Raw genomic sequence first — 21,895 nt, forward strand, 5'->3', positions numbered from 1 at the left:
AAGAAAGAAAGAAAGAAAGAAAGAAAGAAAGAAAGAAAGAAAGAAAGAAAGAGAAAGAAAGAAAGAAAAGAAAGAAAGAAAGAAAGAAAGGAAGAAAGAAAGAAAGAAAGAAAGAAGGAAAGAAAGAAAGAAATCAGCAGACAGGAGAAAAGAAATAGAACTTCTGGCAATAGGAAATGATATAATTTAAATTAAAAACTCAGTGGATGGCCAGGGAGCAGTGGCTCATGCCTGTAATCCCAGCACTTCGGCAGGCCGAGATGGGCAGATCACCTGAGGCCAGGAGTTCAAGATCAGCCTGGCCAACATGGTGAAACACCATCTCTACTAAAAATACAAAAATTAGCTGGGTGTAGTGGCATGTGCCTGTAATCCCAGCTACTCGAGAGGCTGAGGCAAGAGAATCGCTGGAACCTGGGAGGCAGAGTTTGCAGGGAGCTGAGATGGTGCCACTGCACTCCAGCCTGGGCGACAGAGCGAGACTCCATCTCAAATAAATAAACAAATACTCAGTGGGTGGATGAAACAGCAGATGAGAAGCAGCTGGATGGAAATGAGGATGCTCTCGGCAGGGGAGGAGAATGGTTCATGCTTTTCTTTGTCCTCCTCCGGGCTGGCGGCCGAGGCTCTGCCGGGGGAGACTGGGGCCCAGCCCAAGGGTGGCTACCTCAGACAGGCCTTCACACTGCACATGGGCCTGGATCCACTCCAGCCGGTCGGAGTTCTCCTTCTCCCGCACCCCTTCGTTCACCTGGGAACAGAGCTCCTCTGCCTTCTCCAGAGCGTGCTTCAAGTGGCTGTGGTCCGGGTGGTTTTCAGGGGTGTTTTCCAGGATCTACACAGGAGAATAAAAACAACCACCTCCTTTTAGGCAATGTGGGTGGGCCTGTGATCCAGGGTCCTGCAGGACCAGGCCCAGCGGGGCAGGGCACCATCCTTTCATGAACAGCGCCCACTTAAGCCACCGCAGCTCTGAGCACCCACATGGCAATCACATAGCAGATGACAGCCACTCCTTGTTGGCTCCAGTGGGTGGCCTTGCGGGGGCCTCGCTTCTTCATGGGCCCAGTGGGGAATAAGCCCCGACCAGGAAGCAGTGAACGGGCCCATCCTTGAGGTCTCAGTCGAGCCCCACACCCTGAATGTCCAGAGCAAGCTGTATGATCTGTCCTGCAAAATGCTAACATCACAGGGTGGACCCTGAGCCATACATGCAGACTCACAGGATCACAGCATGTACATATAACCATGGGGCCCTTCGAGTTTCTCTTTGAAAATATTCTCCCTTGGCCGGGTGCAGTGGCTCACGCCTGTAATCCCAGCACTTTGGGAGGCCGAGGTGGGCAGATCACGAGGTCAAGAGATCGAGACCATCCTGACCAATATGGTGAAACCCTGTCTCTACTAAAAATACAAAAATTAGCTGGGCATGGTGGTGCACGCCTGTCCCAGCTACTTGGGAGGCTGAGGCAGAAGAATCGCTTGAACCCAGGAGGCAGAGGTTGCAGTGAGCCAAGATCGCACCACTGCACTCCAGCCTGGTGACAAAGCGAGGCTCCATCTAAAAAAGAAAGAAAGAAAGAAAGAGAGAGAGAGAGAGAGAGAAGGAAGGACGGAAGGAAGGAAGGAAGGAAGGAGGGAAGGAAGGAAGGAGGGAAGGAGGGAAGGAAGGAGGGAGGGAGGGAGGGAAGGAAAGGAAGGAAGGAAGGAGGGAAGAAGGGAAGGAGGGAGGGAGGGAGGGAGGGAGGGAAGGAAAGGAAGGAAGGAAGGAAGGAAGGAAGGAAGGAAGGAAGGAAGGAAGGAAGGAAGGAAGGAAGGAAGGAAGGGAGAGAGAAAGAAAATATTCACCCTGTATTCACCCTGTTTCGCAGAGGAATAAACTAGTCCCTGAGACCGGGAGCAGAGCCCAGCCATCCCAGCCCCAGTTCCGTGTTGTTTTCCCACCTGTCCACTCGGGGAACTTACAATGCAATTCTGGCATTTGATGTGCAGAGTGTTCCATTAACCCACTGATCTAAGAGCCAAAGGTGCCCTTGGAGGGCAGGGCTGGGACAGCGCGGTCTATGCTTAGCTTGCAGCCTGGGGCATAAGAGGAGCGGTGGCTGCAGCAAGGGAGAGGGCACCTGCACAGAGAATGGCTCCTTCCTGGGTCCACGCACCTCTGGAGCCACATGCAGATGGGTGCATCAGAGAAGTGTGTGCTTTTCTAAGCAGACCATTAGAGGTGGTGGCTAAGAGTGCCAGCTCCGGAGCTGGACCTCCTGAATTTAAATCCCTGCCCCACCACAGACCAGCCATGATTTGGGTTGGTCATATACATGTTCTTTTTTTTTTTTTTGAGACACAGTTTTGCTCTTGTTGCCCAGGCTGGAGTGTGGTGGCACAATCTCGGTTCACTGAAACCTCTGCGTCCTGGGTTCAAGCAATTCTTCTGCCTCAGTCTCCCAAGTAGCTGGGACTACAGCCACCACGCCTGGCCAATTTTTGTATTTTTAGTAGAGATGGCGTTTCACCATGTTGGCCAGGCTGGTCTTGAACTCCTGACCTCAGGTGATCCACCTGCCTTGGCCTCCCAAAGTGCTGGGATTACAGGCGTGAGCCACTGCACCTGTAAATGTTCTTTTTGTCTCGCTCTGTCACCCATGCTGGAGTATAGTGGCACCATCTCGGCTCACTGCGACCTCTGCCTCCCAGGTTCAAGCAATCCTTCTGCCATAGTTTCCTGAGTAGCTGGGACGACAGGTGTGCACCACCACACCCAGTTAATTTTTGTATTTTTAGTAGAGACAGGGGTCTTGCCATGTTGGCCAGTCTGATCTCGAACTCCTGGCCTCAAGTGATCTGCCCGCCTTAGCCTCCCAAAGTGCTGGGATTACACGCGTGAGCCACCATGCCTGGCCCACGTAAATGTTCTGAGTCTCAGGTTCCTCGCATGAGAAATGGGGAGGTTAATAGCCTCCTTTGTATGGTGTGTGGAGAACTAAATGATACACGTGGACCTCTTGGCAAAGCACCTGGCCCTTAGAAAGTGCTCAATAAACGAGGGTGATTACCATCAGATCTTCAAAGGACATCGAGGCCCCTAAAAACAGTTATCACCCTGGGCTGGAGAATGAAGAAAGACCCTAAGCCACATTTAAAGTGTACCAGGAGAATGCTGAGGGCGTATTTGCCCAGGCCTTGTCCACATACAAATGACATAAATAGCCCTGATTCTGAATAATATCTCATCCCAAAGGCATACCGTGGTTTAAAGTCCTAAGTAGATGCTCAAATGGAGAAAACACACTGTTTTCTATGTCCTGTGTGTCCACAAATCAATTCCAAGCAACAACCACAACCTCTGGGCCAATCCTGACTGTACATTAGAATCCTTTTGGAAAATCTGAGGCCTCATCCGTGACTAAATCGAAATCCCTGGAGGTGAAACTCAGGCTTCGGGGTTTTCTAGAGGTTTCCAGATGTTCTAAAATGCAGCCAAGTCTGAGAACCACTACTACAGGCTAGGAACCCACCCAGCTGGCTTGAGTAAATTCATTTGTTTTGTTTAGTTTCAAAATTCAAACAGGTTTATCAATTTTTCTAATTATAAAATTAATACTGTACAATGTACAAAATTTAGAAAATTCAAAAAGTTATAAAGAACCTAAAAATCACCAATAATCTCCCCATTATTTCAAGAATAAAAATTGCTTTGGGAGGCCGAGGCAGGATGATCACTTGAAGTCAGGAGTTTGAGACCAGCCTGGCCAACATGGTGAAACCCCGTCTCTACTGAAAACACAAAACTTAGCCGGGCATGACTGTACATGCCTGTAGTTTCAGCTACTCAGGAGGGTGAGGCAGGAGAATCACTTGAACCCAAGAGGGGGACACTGCAATGAGTTGAGATCGTGCCACTGCACTCCAGACTGGGTGACAGAGTGAGACTCTGTCTCAAAAATAAATAAATAAAAATAAAAATAAAAATTGCATCATACTACCATTTTACAAAAACTATCATTTTACACTGTACTGTTTTGTACATTGCTTTATAGTACAATGTTCATTGTACTATAGTTCCATGTCCATTTCATATATATTATCATTTTTGAGGGTTTATAATATATTATTATTGGGGCTGATCCCAATAATGATAGAGCATGTTATGGAGCACAATGCATCTAAGTAGCTACCTTCCCATGAAACTTCATGTTGCTTCCAACTTTTCAGTATTTCTTAAATTACTTCCTTAGAATAAATTCCTAGAGGTGGAATTGCTGAGCCAAAGAGAAATTATAGTTTGATCTACACATCGCCTTCCAAAAAAGGCTGTATCAATTTAACTTCCACCCAGATCTCTGCCAACACTGAGGACCTACAATCTTTTCAATATACGCCCATCTGGCAAGCCCAAATCAAAGTATGTTCTTGTTTTGTTATGTATTTTCTTTTATTGCCTGTGAGTTTGAACTTTTTGTACATTCAGTACATAAGTGTTCTCAATGATAAAACTAACATTTATATACTGCCTAGTATAAGCCACTTTGCATACATTAACTCAGTTAATTCTCACATCACTGTGCAGTAGGTACTATCAGTGTCCCTATTTTACAGACAAGAAACTGAGGCCCAAACTGAGGCCCAACTTGCCCAAGAGCACACAGCGGTAAGTACCCTGATTCAAACCCCAGCCATACTAGCTCCAGGCTATATGCTCTTCACTGCTATTCTATACTGCCTACTGCCTCTCAGCAACTCCCAGTTCTATATTCTATCTTTTTTTTTTTTTTTGAGATGGAGTCTCGCTCTGTCACCAGGCTGGAGTGCAGTGGCGCGATCTCGGCTCACAGCAACTTTCACCTTGCGGGTTTAAGCAATTCTCCTGCCTCAGCCTCCCGAGTAGCTGGGACTACAGGTGTGCACCACCATACCCAGCTAATTTTTGTATTTTTAGTAGACGTGGGGTTTCACCATGTTGGCCAGGATGGTCTTGATCTCTTGACCTTGTGATCTGCCCGCCTTGGCCTCCCAAAGTGCTGGGATTACACGCATGAGCCACCATGTCCAGCCTTTTTTTTTTTTTTTTTTTTTGAGACAGAGTTTCACTCCATCACCCAGGCTGGAGTGCAGTGACTCCATCATAGTTCACTGCAGCCTGACCTTCCAGACTCAAATGATTCTCCCACCTCAGCCTCCTGACACATGCCACCATGCCTGGCTAATTTTTTTATTTTTATTTTTGTATAGATAGGGCTTTACCATGTTGCCCAGACTGGTCTTCAACTCCTGGGCTTAAGCAATCCTTCTGCCTCAGCCTCCCAAAGTGCTGAGATTACAGACATGAGCCATCGTGCCTGGCCTTTCCCTATTTTTCTATTAGAGTATTTGTGGTTGTTTTAAGGGTACTTGATATAGCTATAGATATTTATATTTTAGTACCTATGTATGTACAGCTAAAAATATGTTTAACCAGTTTATGTCTGTCATTTGTCTTTTCATTTTCTTTTTTTTTTTTTTTCTATCACCCAGGGTTTTTTTCTATCACACCCAGTGGTGTGATCACAACTCACTGCAGCTCCAAACTCCTGGGCTCAAGGATCTTCCTGCCTCAGCCTCTGGAGTAGCTAGGACTACACATACATGCCACCGTGCCTGGCTGAGTTTTTAAAAATTTTTGTAGAGATGGGGGGTCTCACTATGTTTCCCAGGCTGGTCTTGAACTCCTGTCCTCAAGCGATCCTCCCACACCTTGGTCTCCCAAAGTGCTGGGATTACAGGCATATGTCACCATACCCAGCCTGTCATTTGTCTTTAAACTTTGCTCATTATATTTTGTGGTGAGAACTTTTTAAGAAAAAATTTTATGTAAATAACACATTAGCACATTCTTGGTATGCAAGATTCAACCATTACAGAAATATGTACATTAAATGTAAAAATTTCCTTCACTCTCCTACCCCAGAGGTAACCACTGCCAAGAGACTGAAGGGCACTCCTTTAGATGCCCTTTATATATTGAATAGTTGCATGTAAAGTTTTTCCCCTCTTTTGGAAAAATGCATCATACTGTAGGATTGCTTAGTGAGTTTAGTGTTGCTTTTTCACATAACAGCGTTTTCTCAGTGTCTTTCCATGCTAATACATAGAGTAGAAGTTGCCCTGTATCTTTTAAAATATTTTCATAGTACAGATCTACCATAATTATTTAACCATTCCTATTAATGAACATATAGGTTGTTCCCTGGAATAAAATTTGGGTTTTTGCTTTTTGTTTTTTGTTTTTTTATTTTTTGAGACAGAGTCCCACTCTGTCACCCAGGCTGGAGTGCTGTGGTGCAATCTTGGTTCACTGCAACCTCTGCCTCCCAGGTTCAAGATATTCTCCTGCCTCAGCCTCCTGAGCAGCTTGGATTACAGGTATGCATCATGTAAGGAACATGGCTGTGCTGCAGCCAGGCAGGCATAGGCAGATGTAAACATCCTGCATGACTCAGCAGGATTAGAGCGCAGGTGCACAATTCCATGCATTACATAATCACAGCTATGTAGCCATAACATGGGAGGCTCATCACCTGGCTCTAAGCCACTATTGTGTGTGATGTATATAAGGGCAACACTGAATGAAAGAGCTGCTGAATAAAGCCATGTCCCATCTACCTGCTGCCTCTCAAGTGTTCTTTCAGCTTCCTGACCCACATCCACCCACTCCCCTCAGACCTCAGCTGGGACTCAAACCTGACATGCCATCACTCCAAGCTAATTTTTTCTGTGTTTTTAGTAGAGACAGGGTCTCATCCTGTTGGCCAGGCTAGTCTTGAACTCCTGACCTCAAGTGATCCACCCATCTCGGTCTCCCAAAATGCTGGGATTACAGGCGTGAGCCACCATGCCCAGGTGAAAGTTTGGGTATTTTTTAGGTTGCTATGATCTAAATCCTTTAAGTTTCTGTCTTTGAGACCATGCTAAGAATTTCTCCACATCAGTATCATAAAATTATTTAGCCTTAGTACTTTAGTGTATTTCATACGTATCTCATAGCTGACCACGGTTTTCAGTTCTCTTCTTAGTTCAGCTGGTTTTCAGTTCATTCTTCTGGGTGCTCTAGAAGATTTTCAATTGTGTTTCTGCAAATAATGAGTTTGGTTTTTTCCCTTTTTAATATTTGTGTCGTTCAGTCCTTTTCTTGTTTTAGTTTTTCTCCCATTGGCTAGATCTAGAACACCTATTTTAAAAACTTGTTTTCAACTTCAGTTTGCAATTAAACACTGGGAGAAAAAAGAGAAGTACTGAGCTAATTAAATAGTAACTGTGGCATTGGAAGAGAGAAAACAGTAGGTTGAAAGCTTATTTCAAAGCTAATTATTTAACTCAGCCAAAGATCTACAGTGTATTTTGTGGAGTTGAGCTGGGGCTGGACTGAGGAGATGGCTTATGTGGGAGGGAGATTTGTCACATGTAAGAAGACTGAGCAAATAAGGAAACATATTGAGGATAATGAGAGCCAGGCTCTTCACAGAGTAGGGAGTTACAAATGCATAAGGGGAAAGGCTGGAATAAATTCTGCAGTATTGGATTAGAATAGGAGGTATTGGTGTGAATTCATGAGTTCTAATATACATGGATAGATGGATCTAGAAATAAATATAAATATATGTGCATATACATTGCATATGTAAATATGTGTGCATGAAAAGACATTCATATATTTCCCAGCTCTGCCACTGAGAGGAACACAAAGCAAAATCACCCCAGTAGCAATGAGCACACCAGTGCCCACATCTGAATGTCTAAATACCATTTTCCATGAAAAGGAACCAGATCTAAAATCTCTTTCCAGGAGCTATACTCTGTGTGGTTTTACAAACATAGGCTCAGAGGACATCTAAATCCGTTTTACAGGTGGGGACACTGAAATCCTAATTTTGTTCTTTTTTTTTCTTTTGGTATTGGCTTTCTTAAAGTGACAGGAGAATAACAATCATCTAATAGCAACACACGGTGTCTGATATGGTTTGGTTGTGTCTCCACCCAAATCTCATCTTGAATCATAGTTCCCATAATTCCCACATGTTGTGGGAGAGACCAGGTGGAGATAATTGAATCGCTGGGGTGGGCTTCCCCCATCCTGTTCTTGTGATAATGAGTGAGTTCTCACAAGATCTGATGGTTTTATAAGGGGTTTCCCCTTTGCTGGGCTCCCATTCTTCTCCTTCCTGCCATCACGTGAAGAAGGATGTGTTTGCTTCCCCTTCCACCATGATTGTAAGTTTCCTGAGGCCTCCCCAGCCATGTGGAACTGAGTCAATTAAACCTCTTTCCTTATTAATTACCCAGTCTTGGGCAGTCCTTTATAGCAGTGTGAGAATGGACTAATACAGTGTCTCACAATGGCCTTCTGAAGACAGAGCGTAGCTTTATGTTTCTTTCTCTTTTCTGCTAAGAAAATCAAAGCCTAGAGGCACTGGGCCTGTCTTTAAGAAAGAATCAAGGGAGAAAGGCAGAGACCACAGACTGTTTCTGTGATTCCATGTTATTTTCTTCTAGAGAAAAAAATAAAAAAAAAAAAAAAAAAAAAAAGAATCAAGGACTAAGCTCTCATTTTCTGATTTACAAGGTAGAGGCCACTTGGTCACACATCTGAAGGCTGTGCAGTATTAGCTCTCATTTTTTTAAAAATAGAAATAGGGTCTCATTATGCTGCCCAGGCTGGGCTTGAACTCCTGGGCTCAAGTGATCTGCCCACGTCGGCCTCCCAAAGTGCTGGGATTACAGGTGTGGGCCACCGTGCCCAGCCAGCTCTTTGCATGATAAACCAGCTTTTCTTTCTGAGTTACCAAGCAGACCTCTCTGACACCTTATTGTCTTGTGCTTTCTACACAACAGCTACCAGGTGTGTTCGCTGGGAAACTTGTCCATGACCCCAGCCCCCTCCAATGCAGAGAAAGCATTCCCCTGCTTGAAAAGGCAAGACAGGTACTTACATTTTTAATGATCAGTGGGTATCTTGTTACCCGTTGCATAGGCTTCAGTATAAAACTAGAGAGTGGCATCCCTTTACACCGAGGATCCATTGCCAATCTCTGAAATAAGAGATGTTTTTAAACGTACTTAAGAAACTTGCAAAATCCAAAGTTAGTGACATCAATACTAATGACAGTGAGGACTCTCCACCCATTATCTCATTCATCTGGATGTCAACTGAGAGACCTGGGGTTGGAAGGGCCTGACTAGTTACCCTGTCCAGGATGACACACTTTCCAGATGGAGAATGGAGACCCACAGACGTGACTCAGCCAGCAGGGTTAAGCCCTGCACTCCAGATTCAGCATACCTTCCATGGCATGCATAGTTCCTTATGCACAGAGATGAGATTCTGGCTTTACAGAGAATATTTTGTCTGGATGTCTGCAAAAACTTTATAACATTCCCAGGAACAAGAGTCACAAGACTCTATGGTTAGAGGAAGAATTCCCCTCACACCCCAGAGCTGCTGGAAGGGCTAAATCTCATTGTCTAGTTTTGGGTGGAGCCTGCACGTGCCTCTGGGAGCTCCAGGCAGGGCTGAGAGAGAGGAGCTGAGACACCAGATGTCAAGACTCCAGTTTCAGGGTCTAGCCCCTTAGCTGTCAATGGCTGTGGTCCAGTTAAATGCCTTAGAAACAGGCAGCTGCATTGACTGGAGTCTGGAGTCCTGATAACTGTCAGCAATGGGACCTGCTCCAGCTGTGGACACCATCACTCCAGGAACACCTTGCAGCTGGCAACCACATGCCACACTCCCGCTGAGATGAGGTGGGGAGGGACAATGAGACCCCTGCCCTGGACTGGTGTCAGCACTTCCCTGAAGTTCAAGTGCATCCAACAATGAACTCATCTTGCTCGGGCCCAGGAAGAGCCCAGCCCTTGGCTGAAACCCCAGGTGATCCATGGCGCCCAGCAGCTCAGCATCTGCTCTCTTGTTTCCATCCACCCAAGGCCTTCTTCTGAGCAATCTTCCTCCCCTTGGAATGACCTCAGAGTGCCCCCTGCCTTGGCTGGCAAGTCTAGGCTGAGAAACACCACGGGAGGCAGAAACAAGCAGCTCACACAAGGCTCTGACCAAGAAGAAGCCGTGCTTATGCCTCACCACAGTGAGTCCACAAGCACCGCTCTAGGGCAGGTGAGGACGGCCTGTCCCCAAAACGCATGAGATCCAAAGATATGCCTGTTATTATTATTTTGCTGTTTATCCATCGAAAGATACCTGTTTCATAGAAGCTATTTTATTCTTTTCCTCCTGTTTTTCTCCAGGAGAGGTGGGGGCTGTTTGAATGGACCAGCATGACCAGCAGAGACCCACCCTGACCAAGGCCAAGTCCCAGAGCTGCAGGTCTTCCAGCAGCATCCACATTACCTCCCCAAACATCCCCCAGTGGACACCCAACTCTCCAGACCCCTGCTACCCCCAAGGAAGAGGTCCTGGCATCCCACACTGACTCCCACGGGCTGCCTAGGGCTGGATGCCATCAAGCAGAACCAACTGCAAAAAGAATGAAGGGGCCACTGGGAGTCCTGGCCATTCCCTCTGCAAGTGAGGGGCAGAGACTGGCAAAGAACTGAGGATGTGGCGATTAAACACAAGAGGAAATCTGAGACCTGCCTGGGCCTTGCAAATGAAATGAAAGATTTAAACAGGCATCCAAATAACACCACTAGCATCTGGAAAACAGATCCTTGAAGACACTTCAAAGTTTCCAAGCCCAGGGCTCGCCCCTCCTCTACAAGCCCACCCCTTTGGTGACAACCATACTTGCCAGTGAGTGCCAGTCCCCTAAGGCTTAGCCAAGACCCCAGGCCCTGTTGGCCTCTAGAGGGAACACGCTTGCAGACTTTTGAATTAGCCCCTCCCACGTCTAGCTGCCCAAAGATCGCCACTCTGGGGCCCAGTCTCTGCACAGCCTGGCTCCTTACTTTGACGAACTCCTTGAAGTCTGGGGCCTCGTCTGTCTTCTGCTGGATCAGGGCAGCCCCGTTGAGCTGGCGGCTGCAGAAGCGGATGTAGGGTTGCATGTGCGGCAGCTGGGCGCTCAAGATGTCACCAATCATCTTCACGGGCATCTTCTCCCCGGACATCTTCTTACGGACTCTCAACGCTCTGCATGGAAACACAGGAGGTGAGCCCCCCGCCTTCACACTGTCTGACAGCACCACGGCACACTTCTAGGTTGCACAGAAACAGAATGTGTATGAGGGGCACAGACTCAAGGGCCACTAAAGGATCTATTTGGGAGACAAGGAATGGAGAAAGAAATGAGTCTAGGGCTACAGAGAGGTAGCACCAGGGCATTTCTCTTTGGCAGAGTGGCTGTTTGTTACAATTTGTTTTTCTTGTGCAGAAATACGGAGATTTTTCTTGAACAACTCAAACGGGTCCCCTGTGTTGATGCCTCACTACACCGATTATCGGTGGTGAAAGCCCCAGGCTGATGTGGCCTGAGCACTGATCCTATTTCCAGGAGACACTTCTGCCCAAGGGAAGCTGCTATTGCCAGAGGATGGGGGAGGTTGATTTTTGGACTAAAAAGAACATAATTAAGATGGCAAAAGAACCGCCTTGGCAAAATAACCCCATGAGATTCAGCAAAAGCCAGGCATAAATGACTGTTTGAACTATCCCTGCGATTTGCTGCTTCATTGCTAGAGCTAAGTTAACTAAATTAAGAGGAATTCAGAAAAGAGGTCTATTGCTATGATAATGGGCCAGTGAACCCAAAACATGTATCTCCTGGAATCCAGGAGAGGTGTTGATGGGACTGGGCAGTGTTTGTTCCGGGGTCTGCCTGCAGTGTGAGTGCTCAGAGCTATGGTAACTAGGACAGTGCTTCCGTTCTCCCAGCTTCAACATGTGAACCCTTAACACCAGCATCTGGAAGAAGGGCATGGCACTGAGCTTATACACGGTAAGGACAGCAATGTACTACAGGCAGGACCACAACCTGAAGCCATGGGTGTGTTCAGCTATGCTAGTGAGTGATCATGGGTGGATGGATGGGTAGACGGAACAAAATGGTATAACCTAAGACTTTAACACAAGGCTGGGAGGATGTCCCTACTGAATGCCTTTGGCTGCTTTCATGGTCATGTTGGAGAAGCCTTTGAGGTATGGGGTGGGCTACTGAATTCCAAGGAAGCTCTGCAATATTTATATTAGGCTTTAAAAACTTCAGATCACTTTCTTTTCTTTCTCCCACATTTTCAGCTAAAATAAAATCCCTTGGACCCAGCAAGCCAAGGAGACAAACTTAGGGACCATAAATGATGTGGTGTGAGCAGTCAGCGATTCCACCTGAAGTGGATGCCCTCAGGGGGAGATCAGCACTGGCTGCCTGGGGTGTGGGGAGCAGTGGCAGCTTGGTGTCCTCAGGATGGCCCAAAGGCCACTGTCCCATTGAGAGGTTGGTGTGAAATACCACAACGTGCAGAAATGTGCTCAAGGGTGATGTCACCAATAATTTGGGGGAATGAGAGCCCTGAATAGCCATGTTACAAACTTGCCAGGAATGGAAACAGGAAGAAATTCCATCATTCCATCATTTTCCTATGAGGAGTAGTTTTTTTAACAAGAGAATAAAAAGTACTTTCACCCTTTTCTTCTCCTGTTTTGTTTGAGACAGAGTCTCACTCTGTAGCCCAGGCTGGAGTGCAGTGGTACAATCCCAGCTCACTGCAACCTCCGCCTCAGCCTCCTGAGTGGCTGGGACTACAGGCACCCGCCACCACACCCGGCTAATTTTTATATTTTTAGTAGAGACGGGGTTTCGCCATGTTGGCCAGGCTGGTCTCGAACTCCTGACCTCAAACAATCTGCCCACCTTGGCCTCCCAAAGTGCTGGGATTACAGGCATGAGCCACTGTGCCCAGCCCCTGGCCTATGTTTTCTTAAAGGATGAAGGAGACAAGAAAAAAAGAAAAGAAGAAAGATCATCTGCAGACAGTGATTGTCTTGAGGACTTAGTTCCTGGGTTCTGCAGACCCACACTTGTAGACTGGAGTTACCCAACCAGCAGACAGCCCTAAAATTAGGCCTGATTTACTATGGACTAGGCACCTATTAGATTCAGTCTTGGGTCTTCATCCAGGATGGTCTACTGTATAGGCAAAGACTTATGAGGACTGCAGGGTGTTACCAGGCCCAGGGATCACGTGACTCAGCTGCTGCAGCCACAGCCCTGAGAGGGGCCACTGGCGCTGCTTGTGGTGAGCTGATTGGCAGTCTCCTAGAAAGGTTTACAGATGAGAGGGCTTGAACTACAAAAGGCAGTTGACTGGCTAACGAACGATTCAAAGAGCGCTCAATGTTTGCTGAACACAAGTGTCCCTAACCCTCTGAAGTCTGCAGCCCAAGCGGACAGTCATGAAGTTAGCATTTATTAATGCTTCCTATGTGTCAAACACAGTTTTACATATATTATTATCCCCATTTCCTATTGGGGAAACTGAGGCACACAGAAATTGAGTGACTTGACTAAAGTCACAGAGCTAATAGGTGACAGAGGTAACCCTGGAACCCAGGTCTGACTCCAGAGCCCATGGTTGGAACCACAGCCTCAGAGGCCCTGACCCACCTCCTGCCACGACCACCTCCAAGCTGCTCTGGGCACCTGCCCATCTTCCCAGATGCGGCTGCCCTGCTCCCGCCATCTCGCCCTCGGGCCTTTCCCTGCTGGTCCCAGCCTCGGCCTCTGTACTTCTCGCCCTGCTGGACTTCCCACCATCCGCTCCATGCCCTCTCTTCTTCCCTCTTCTCCTTCTCCCAGCCCCACATCCTTTTCTTCTTTCTCACCATCTGTCTTTACCCCAAACTGATTTTTATTTTCTATTTTTCCTCCATTTGCTGCTTAAACAAGATAAAATGGAATCCATTCTTCTTAAGTTAAAAGGAAGATGAGTCAAATATTTAAGAAAAACACTTTTTTGAGACTAGTTTTTTTTTTCTCTCTTTTCTTTTCTTTTTTCTTCTTCCATCAAGGGGACAGGAAAGGCTCTTGATAAAAACCAGTTCCCCAAACCTGGGCTGGTCACCCCACCTCACTTCTGCTTCCCTTCTGCTATCATTTCTTTTTGTGTGTGCGTGTGTGACACAGTCTCACTCTGTTGCCCAGGCTGGAGTGCAGTGGCGCAATCTTGGTTTACTGCAACCTCTGCTCCCTCCCCAGGTTCAAGCAATTCTCCTGCCTCAGATTCCTGAGTAGTTTGTGTTATAGGCATGTGCCACCACGCCCAGCTAATTTTTTTTTTTTTTTTTAAGTAGAGATGAGGTTTCGCCATGTTCGCCAGGCTGGTCTCGAACTCCTGACCTCCAGTGATCTGCCTGCCTCAGCCTCCCAAAGTGTGGGATTACAGACAGGCATTAGCCACCATGCCCGGCCATTCTGCTATCATTTCTGACAGCTGTCCTGAGGGCCCTGCTCCAGACTCTGGATATAAAAAGGTTCTAGACCTGTGTATCCTACCTTGTCTATGAAAGGCACATGTCTGAGGTCTCAGCTTCCTTGCGAGAGCGCCAGCCTTTCACTGTAACCCTCAGTGAAGCATCACTAGTAGCAAGTCCATGTGTCCCAGTTAGCCCTTTTTATTTTCACATTATTTATTTATTGTTGACTCTTTTGATAACTGCCATGCCCCCTGCCCCACCCCAAATACAAGGCGTGTAGGATCAGGAGTAGCAGATATATGGCTGCTCACTGGTCGCAGTCCAGGGATTGCTGCCTTAACTTCTCCTTATCCTCAAATGCCTCCCTCTCTCAGCTGCCAGGAGCCTCGATCTCCCCTCATCGCAGTTATTCCTCGGCATGAAGACATTATGTCTGTGCAGCCACGCAAATACAGCACAAAGTTCATTGTCCAGTTTATGATGTGGATGTTCACTCTACAATTCTTTCAAATTTTCTGTATGTTTGAGATTGTTTCTAGTAAAATGTAGAAAAGAAGAAAAAGAAATCAGGTCCCCAGAAAGCTCCAGTTAAATGCAAGATTTTATCTGGAGGATGAAGACATGAGCCAGTTAGTCTAAACTAGCTAATCCAGGAATCAGAGGAACGGGGATAGAGAACCTTGGGGTGGAGGGGAGCCGGCAGCCCCGTACACATCAGCGCCCTGATCGACGGCGTGCCCCTGGGACACCCGATCCCTTGCTCTCAGAATGACCCTGCGTGGTAGGCAGGACAAGCACCAGGACTGCCATCTTAATGCCCAAAACAAGTTATGAGGGGTTGGAGCCCAGACAAAAACTTGGGATGTCTGACTTCTGGGTCCAAGTTTTTTTCCACGGGGGCAGGACTGGGCAGTCTCTATTCTGGGACCTAGGCATCATCCACAGAGCAGCCACCCTGCTGTGTGACTTTAGGGAAGTCACTCAGCCTCTCTGAGCTTCGCTGCTTCAGCTGTAACAGGGCTGTCAGTTCCCACCTCCATCGCTGTGGAGCAAGTCAGAGCCGACAGGAGGAAGAAGCACGCAGGCCTGGACCCCGCACGGCTCAAGAAAGAGGCTGCTTCTTCCCAGACAGGACTTAAAAGACAACAGAGAGGTATTGGGAACTGAGGCCAACACCAGTTTCCCTCAGGCCAACCCTGAAGCGCGGGAAGCCCTCTCTAAGGGCTGCTTGGGAACCTCAGACGCCTCTCCCGCCTCCCCCAGCCCCTACTGGATAGCTGCCCAAGGAAAAAGGTTTTAACTTACAGGTATATTTTCTTTTCTTTTTTTCTTTTTATGAGACAGGGTTTCACCCCGTGGCCCAGGCTGGAGTGCAGTGGTGCGATCTTGGATCACTGCAACCTCCGCCTCCCGGGTTCAAGCGATTCTTCTGCCTCAGCCTCCCTAGTAGCTGGGATTACAGGCGCCCGCAACCACACCCAGCTAATTTTTGTATTTTTAGTACAGATGGGGTTGCACCATGTTGCCAATGCTGGTCTCAAACTCCTGACTTCAAGTGATCCACCCATCTCGGCCTCCCTGGGATTACAGGTGTGAGCCACCGTGCCCAGCTATCATGTATGTAAATGAGAATACTGAGGCCCAGGGACCAAAGTGGCCTGCCGGACGACACACAGCCAGAGGCAATAGCGGATGTGAGCCCAGGGGTCTGACGCCAGACCTAAGTTCGAAACTGACACCAGACCGAAGTTTGAAAGGTTTCCACAGCATCGGCGTGGGGGCCAGTGAAGTCCAGACCTTCTCTACAAGCCTGCCTGATGTCACCTTGGATTATTCGTCTTCTAGAGCACCAACCAGCAGACATTATATATGTTTCTTTGTGTCCACCTCTCCACACCTCCTCTCCATCCTTTCATCCACTCCCAAACACACGCTCAGGAAAGCGGGGACCTGAAATTACTTTATAAGAACAATGCAGAGACCACGTTTAGGAAACGGTGGCTTCTCAAGGACACAGATGAAGATCAGGAATGGACGCAAGGTTCTGGGAGCCTACCCTCCATCCTCGGGCCCAGGAAGTGGGTGGCCCTTCCTCCCAGCAGGGAGTATCACGCGTCCTGGAGGCTGTGACTTAATCTGTGTTCTAGCAAGTGATGTTACAGTGAGAGCGTGGTGGATACAGATTTTGGGTTTTGACTTTTTTTTTCCTAAGAATTGGAAGAGACGTTTGTGATGATCGAATCCAACCCCTTCATTTTACAGATGGGGAAACTAAGGCTCAAAAAGGAAAGGCAGTGAGTAAGTCAGAATCTAAACCCAGGTCTCTTGACTCCTGGCCCTGGAGCTGCCTCTGTAAACTAAAGTTGGAAGAAAATACAAGCAGCCTTGGGCCAGCTTCCCGGAGTGATCCTGAGGAACTGCTGGCGTCAGGCAGTGAACAGTTCCACACTTTTCCATCTGCAGGGCCAAGAATGCCTCAAAAGACCAATAATCCCCCATGGGATCCCGCGTCCGAGGGAAAGCGTGGAGCGGGCAGCCCCCCGCCCCAGGATGGAGCCAGCGCCATCAGGAGCCAGCCTCGTCCTAGCCCTGGAAATTCACCACCGCAGTCATTCACCCAACAGCAGGCTCTGGGGTGCCCAGGCGACCTACTCTCGCAATGAGAGATTCGGAGTGCGTTTCCAGAAAGCATGAAGGCACAAAAGGGTGATGGTGCTTGTGAGTGGCAATGAGCAAAAAAAAAAAAAAAAAAAAAGCCAGAAAGAAACACAGGGCAGCATGCAGGAAGGACACACAGACCCACAGAGGTGCTAGTGCGTGAAAGCCGAGGAGGCGAAGCCAGGCTGGGGATTAGAGGAGAGGCTTACTTCAGTAGTTTGATATTACACATAATCAGCTCCTTCCAGTTCACAAAAATCATAGCAACCTCTTTCTCTGTCAGCAGCTCAGACTCCATCAGGGGTTTTTGAAAGATCTACAGATGCAGAAAACGAAGCAGTTCAGAAAGCAGTTAGCTTAAAACTCACACACGCACACACCGATCCGCTGAGAGCCGGGAGAGGGCTCAGGTGTCTGTGCCTTGGCTGAGAGGCCCAGAGGTGAACGCCCGCTTTCCTGCAGTTTCTGAAGCAGAGAGCCCCTCCTCTGCCCTGGAGGCCGGAGGGGGGCCCCAGCAGGGCCTGCACTGTTTTACAGGGGAAGGAGGCCAGCTCAAGTCTCCAGGAGACAGGTCTTAACTCCACCAGACAAGCAGGGAGGCCGGTACCAAGTCATGCACTCAGGCTAGGCAGTCTCACCTGCCCACTGGGAGGGGGTGGGCCGGTGTGAAAAGCAGGGCTTAAAGATGCCGGTGGTTATGGGCAGTCCCTTCATCTGCACAGGTAAGCCGAGGGCATTCTGAGAGGAGCAGCCCAGGCGGCAGGTCCTCTAATAAGCCAGTGGCCACCTCGGTGACTGACTCCATTGCTGCGTCCTCAGCCTCCTGGGCTGACCCTGGACAGACCCAGTACTTGCAGGCCCACTACAAGGGGTGGGTGCCGCCCTTCTCTTGGGCTCTGGAAAATGAGTGAGCCCCCTCCACGCTCTGTGTGGTTGGGCAACTCGTAGTAAATCACAGATCTCAGTGGAACCCCGTGTGGTAGAGCCCCCGCCTGCAAGGAGGTCATTTTCTCCCACAGGAGGCAGGAGGCACTTCGGAAGGCTCTTTAGGGAGGGGGACAGCCCATCTTCGACATAAACTCGGCTGGGCTGCGGCTGCTCCCTGGGAGCCCTATTCCACAGGAGTCCTTAAGCCGGCGTTGAACCTGGCATGTGCCAGGGCAGCCACATACGGTGGTGCGTTTTGCAGAGTGCACAAAGGAGCCGTATCTAACGGGTGACACTTGCACCCTGGACATCCTGAACTGTATATTTAATAACAGTCAAACACCTTGAGAAAAGGGTACCTTTTTGAATTTGCATCAATGCTTTCTAAGTGTTAACGGTGGTCCTGCGGCCAGCAACTCACCCTGTACTCCTCCAACAGCGGCCGGCCCTGCTGTGTCTTTCCTGGATGTGAAGACTATCAGACAAGATGGTTTCACACCCATTTGGTGTGGTGGTGGTGGTGGTTTCCAGACTATCACAGCACTTTCCAAACTGCAGGTCCATCTCTGCAAATCCCTGTCTCCTAACATGGCACCTTCCCATGGATATGGGGAAAAAGGCCTGCTGAACAGCAGGAGCACCCGACTCCGCCACCTTCCCATGGATGTGGGGAAAAAGGCCTGCTGAGCAGCAGGAGCGCCTGGCTCTGCGTCTCCCCATGGTTCCGGCTGGGGTGGCCGGGGTCCTTCTGGGAGGACTGACAAGATGAGGAGGCATCACCTCAGGTCAGGGGGTTTTGTAGGGGCCTGGGAGGAATTCTCAGTGACAGGTTTGTCTCGGGGTAATATGTGGCAGGAATGACTCGAGATAGCAGCTAGATGGCCCCCATTTCCAGATGCAACACTGCGGGCCAGGAGGGCAGCGTGGCTGGCTCCATGGCATCCCCTGGTTGGTGGCTAAGCTGCAGCCACTCTGAGTAAAGCGCGGACTCCAGCTCTCAGTCCACATGACTTCATCCATCAACTGCTCAGGGACTCACTAGACCTTGGCTAAGTGATCTCTGTCCCTGTATGGGCATGACTCAATGTTGGCCATAGATAAGCAACAAACTGTCTCTATGGTCAGAATCTCCTATAGCATTTGCCGTCCGGATGCTCCCCAAACATCAGAAAGTGTCTTGAGCTCAGAACAGGACGCAGACCTCCTTGGCAGAACCCTCCCCACTCCCTCCCTCCTCGCTCCTTGCCGCACCCCCTGCCCCACCAGCTCCCTTACCTCTGTGACCAACTGCAGGTCGTTCACGTAGTTCTCCTCTGTGACAATGAGCTCGTGGATGTATCCTTGTCGCTTTCTTTCAGTTGGGGTCAACATATCCAAGAGATGTAAGTCTGAACACCCTGGAAAACACAACCATTTGGGAGAATTTAGCACAGTCTCGGGAAGCCCACACTTCACACGGAAGATCCTTGTGGCTGCTGGGCCCCGAGGCCCCGCTCCAGTCCAGCAGGGTCGTGGGCTGAAGTGTGTCCTCCCCAGTAATATGTGGAAGCCCTACTCCCGATACCTGTGATTGTTACCTTATTTGGAAATAGTCTTTTCATATATAATCAAATGAAGATAAAGTCATACTCAGGGTGGGGCCCTGACCCTATAAGATCAGCATCCTTATGAGAAGAAGACACAGAGACAGACAGGCAGAACCCGGAGTGATGTGTCTCCAAACCAAGACACAGCCCGAGCCTTCAGAGTGAGGCTGGCACCTGCCAACACCTTCATTTGAGACTTCTGGCCTCCAGGAATGTGTGGCAATACCTGTTGTTTTAAGTCCCTCCGTTTGTGGTGGTTTGTTAGGGCACCCTAGAAACTGACACAGGCGGCACACTCCTGCTTCATCAGAAACACGAAAACAATGTGAAAACAAAACACTCAGTGACGACTGGCCAAAACTCCTGAGGGCTCACGCCATGTCAGGCGGTGAACTGCATTTAATGCTCAAGTATTATACTAGAATTATCCCCATTTTACAGACGAGGACACGGAGGTTTACACAGGTTGACCGGCCCCGGGTCTCTCAGCTGGGAAGTGGTGAAGGCAAGAGCCGAACCCTGAGACTTGGGCTGCAGGGGCCGTGCTCTGTCCCTGAGCTCCAGGAGGCCACGGGTTATCTCTGTCGAGGTTGGTTTGTGGAGGGTGAGGTGGCTGTGCTGAGGCTCTGATGGTTCTGGGGACCAGGCTGATGCAGGGTGTCTCCCGACAGCACGGGGCACACTCTTCTGGACAGGGCTGCTGCCTCGCCCCTGGGGCGAGCTTGCCACAGACAGGGTAGTCCCTCCCACTGCAGAGAGCCTGGCACGAGACCACCACGGAGGCCAGGGCTGCCCGAGGGCGAAGGGCTACTCCGCTGCCCTGAGACGGTGCCCGCACTGGAAGTGCGGCTAACTCATGACTCTGCTCACTTAGCTCGTTATCTGGGCTTTTGTTTGAATATTTGAGCCTCCTGCCCCAGACACACTGAATGAGCAGGAGGGAGGCTTGGTTCTTGGGGGCATCCCATGTGCAGGCCTGGGCCCACCTCTCCTTTTTGTCAGAGGTTCTTTATTTAATCACAGAAGCCAGACTTGGAAGACGGACCCAGAGGTGTCCCGAATGCAGGTGGGAGGGTCCGGGCTGAATCCCCTTTACTGGTTCTTCTCATCCTCTCTGTTCCCCTCAAGGGGGCGCAATGGAGCACAGTGCAAAAACCCCTGCTGGGGACCAGTGGCTGTCAAAGTGTGGTCCCCAGGCTGGCAGCATCAGCGTCACCCAGGCGCTCGCTAGAGATGCCGCTGCTGAAGTGACTCTGGAGTTGGGGGCTGGGCATCTGTGATGTAACAAGCTCTCCGGGGAATTTTGTTTTAGGCGCACTGATGTTCGAGAAGCCTGCTCTGGACTAGCAGGGGTTCCTTGAGTTTCCATCTTCCCTCGAGGGAGTTATCTGAGGCCATGACTAATCTAGCCTATATGCTGAAAGCTTCTGCAAATCGTATGATCCCTCTGGGGCAAATGATACCAGAGATTTCTTGGCAATTGCTTTGCTGCTGTAGAGGTTAACTCTCGGGTTGTGGTGCTTCCAGCCCTTGGTTTTGTCCCTTCTCTGGGCCAATTGTTCTTTCTGGATGCTGTAGCTTCTCTTGCTGGGACAGGAACATCCCAGGACCAGCAGGAGGATGCTGGGAAAGCGGCAGGAATGAGCCATCCTTACATCAACACCCTGACCTCACTCGGAGTCCCCTGCCCCGAGGTCAAGCAGAATTCCACAGGACTGCGAGGTGAGCTCGCACCTTTGCACAGGTCTGCAGGTGCGTCTGAGCTTGGGCCATCTGCTCAGCCACAGGTTTGGCCCAACAGTTCTTCCTGCCTCAGGGCGTAGACTGTCTTTTATTAAAACAGCTGCGCCAACAATGCAGTCTCAGGAAGGAGGCAGGCCACGGGGCTCCCTGATTCCGTTCAGCCGAGCTGCTGTGTGAGCTCAGGTTTGCAGGAAGCTAAGTGATGTCTCCGAGTTCTTTGACTTTTACTGGGAAGGTCACCCAAGAGACACTCGAGTCTGGGGGAAATATATCTTGTTCCTACCCTTTTTCCCCCCACTCTCCCGTAAGGGAGTGAAAGGGCCCAGGCCTCAGGTCATTTCTTGTTAAAGGACTGAATGCAGCCCCTGCGTTAGGCACCCGATGTCCTCTCACGGAAGCAGAGTCCCTGGCGTGTTCAGGACGTTCCCTTCTGCAGGGAGATTAGAATATTGGCGCAGAGTGGTAGCTCTAAAAGTCACCGCACACACACGGTGCAGTGACGTTTGCAGCCACAGAAACATCAGGCCAGTGGTGGCCGCTGGCTGGGCTAGTTTTCTGAATGTCCCTTTGAGGATGTCCCACCGTT

At 49.2% G+C, this 21,895-nt stretch overlaps 1 protein-coding gene across 3 annotated transcripts in view; it reads right to left on the reverse strand.

The window, feature by feature from the left end:
* Positions 1 to 21,895, reverse strand: part of ITSN1 (intersectin 1) — a 243,151-nt gene that overhangs the window by 12,886 nt on the left and 208,370 nt on the right. For all 3 annotated transcript variants that reach the window (XM_025378049.1, XM_025378046.1, XM_025378047.1), the window contains 5 exons: positions 19,256 to 19,377; positions 17,263 to 17,369; positions 10,933 to 11,116; positions 8,964 to 9,062; positions 668 to 835 (listed from right to left, as the gene is read on the reverse strand). In XM_025378049.1, coding sequence (XP_025233834.1) covers positions 668 to 835; positions 8,964 to 9,062; positions 10,933 to 11,116; positions 17,263 to 17,369; positions 19,256 to 19,377 — 680 coding nt within the window. The remainder of the gene's footprint in view (positions 1 to 667; positions 836 to 8,963; positions 9,063 to 10,932; positions 11,117 to 17,262; positions 17,370 to 19,255; positions 19,378 to 21,895) is intronic.

This window comes from Theropithecus gelada, chromosome 3 (assembly GCF_003255815.1).
Source record: "Theropithecus gelada isolate Dixy chromosome 3, Tgel_1.0, whole genome shotgun sequence".
Taxonomy (NCBI): Eukaryota; Metazoa; Chordata; class Mammalia; order Primates; family Cercopithecidae; genus Theropithecus; species Theropithecus gelada.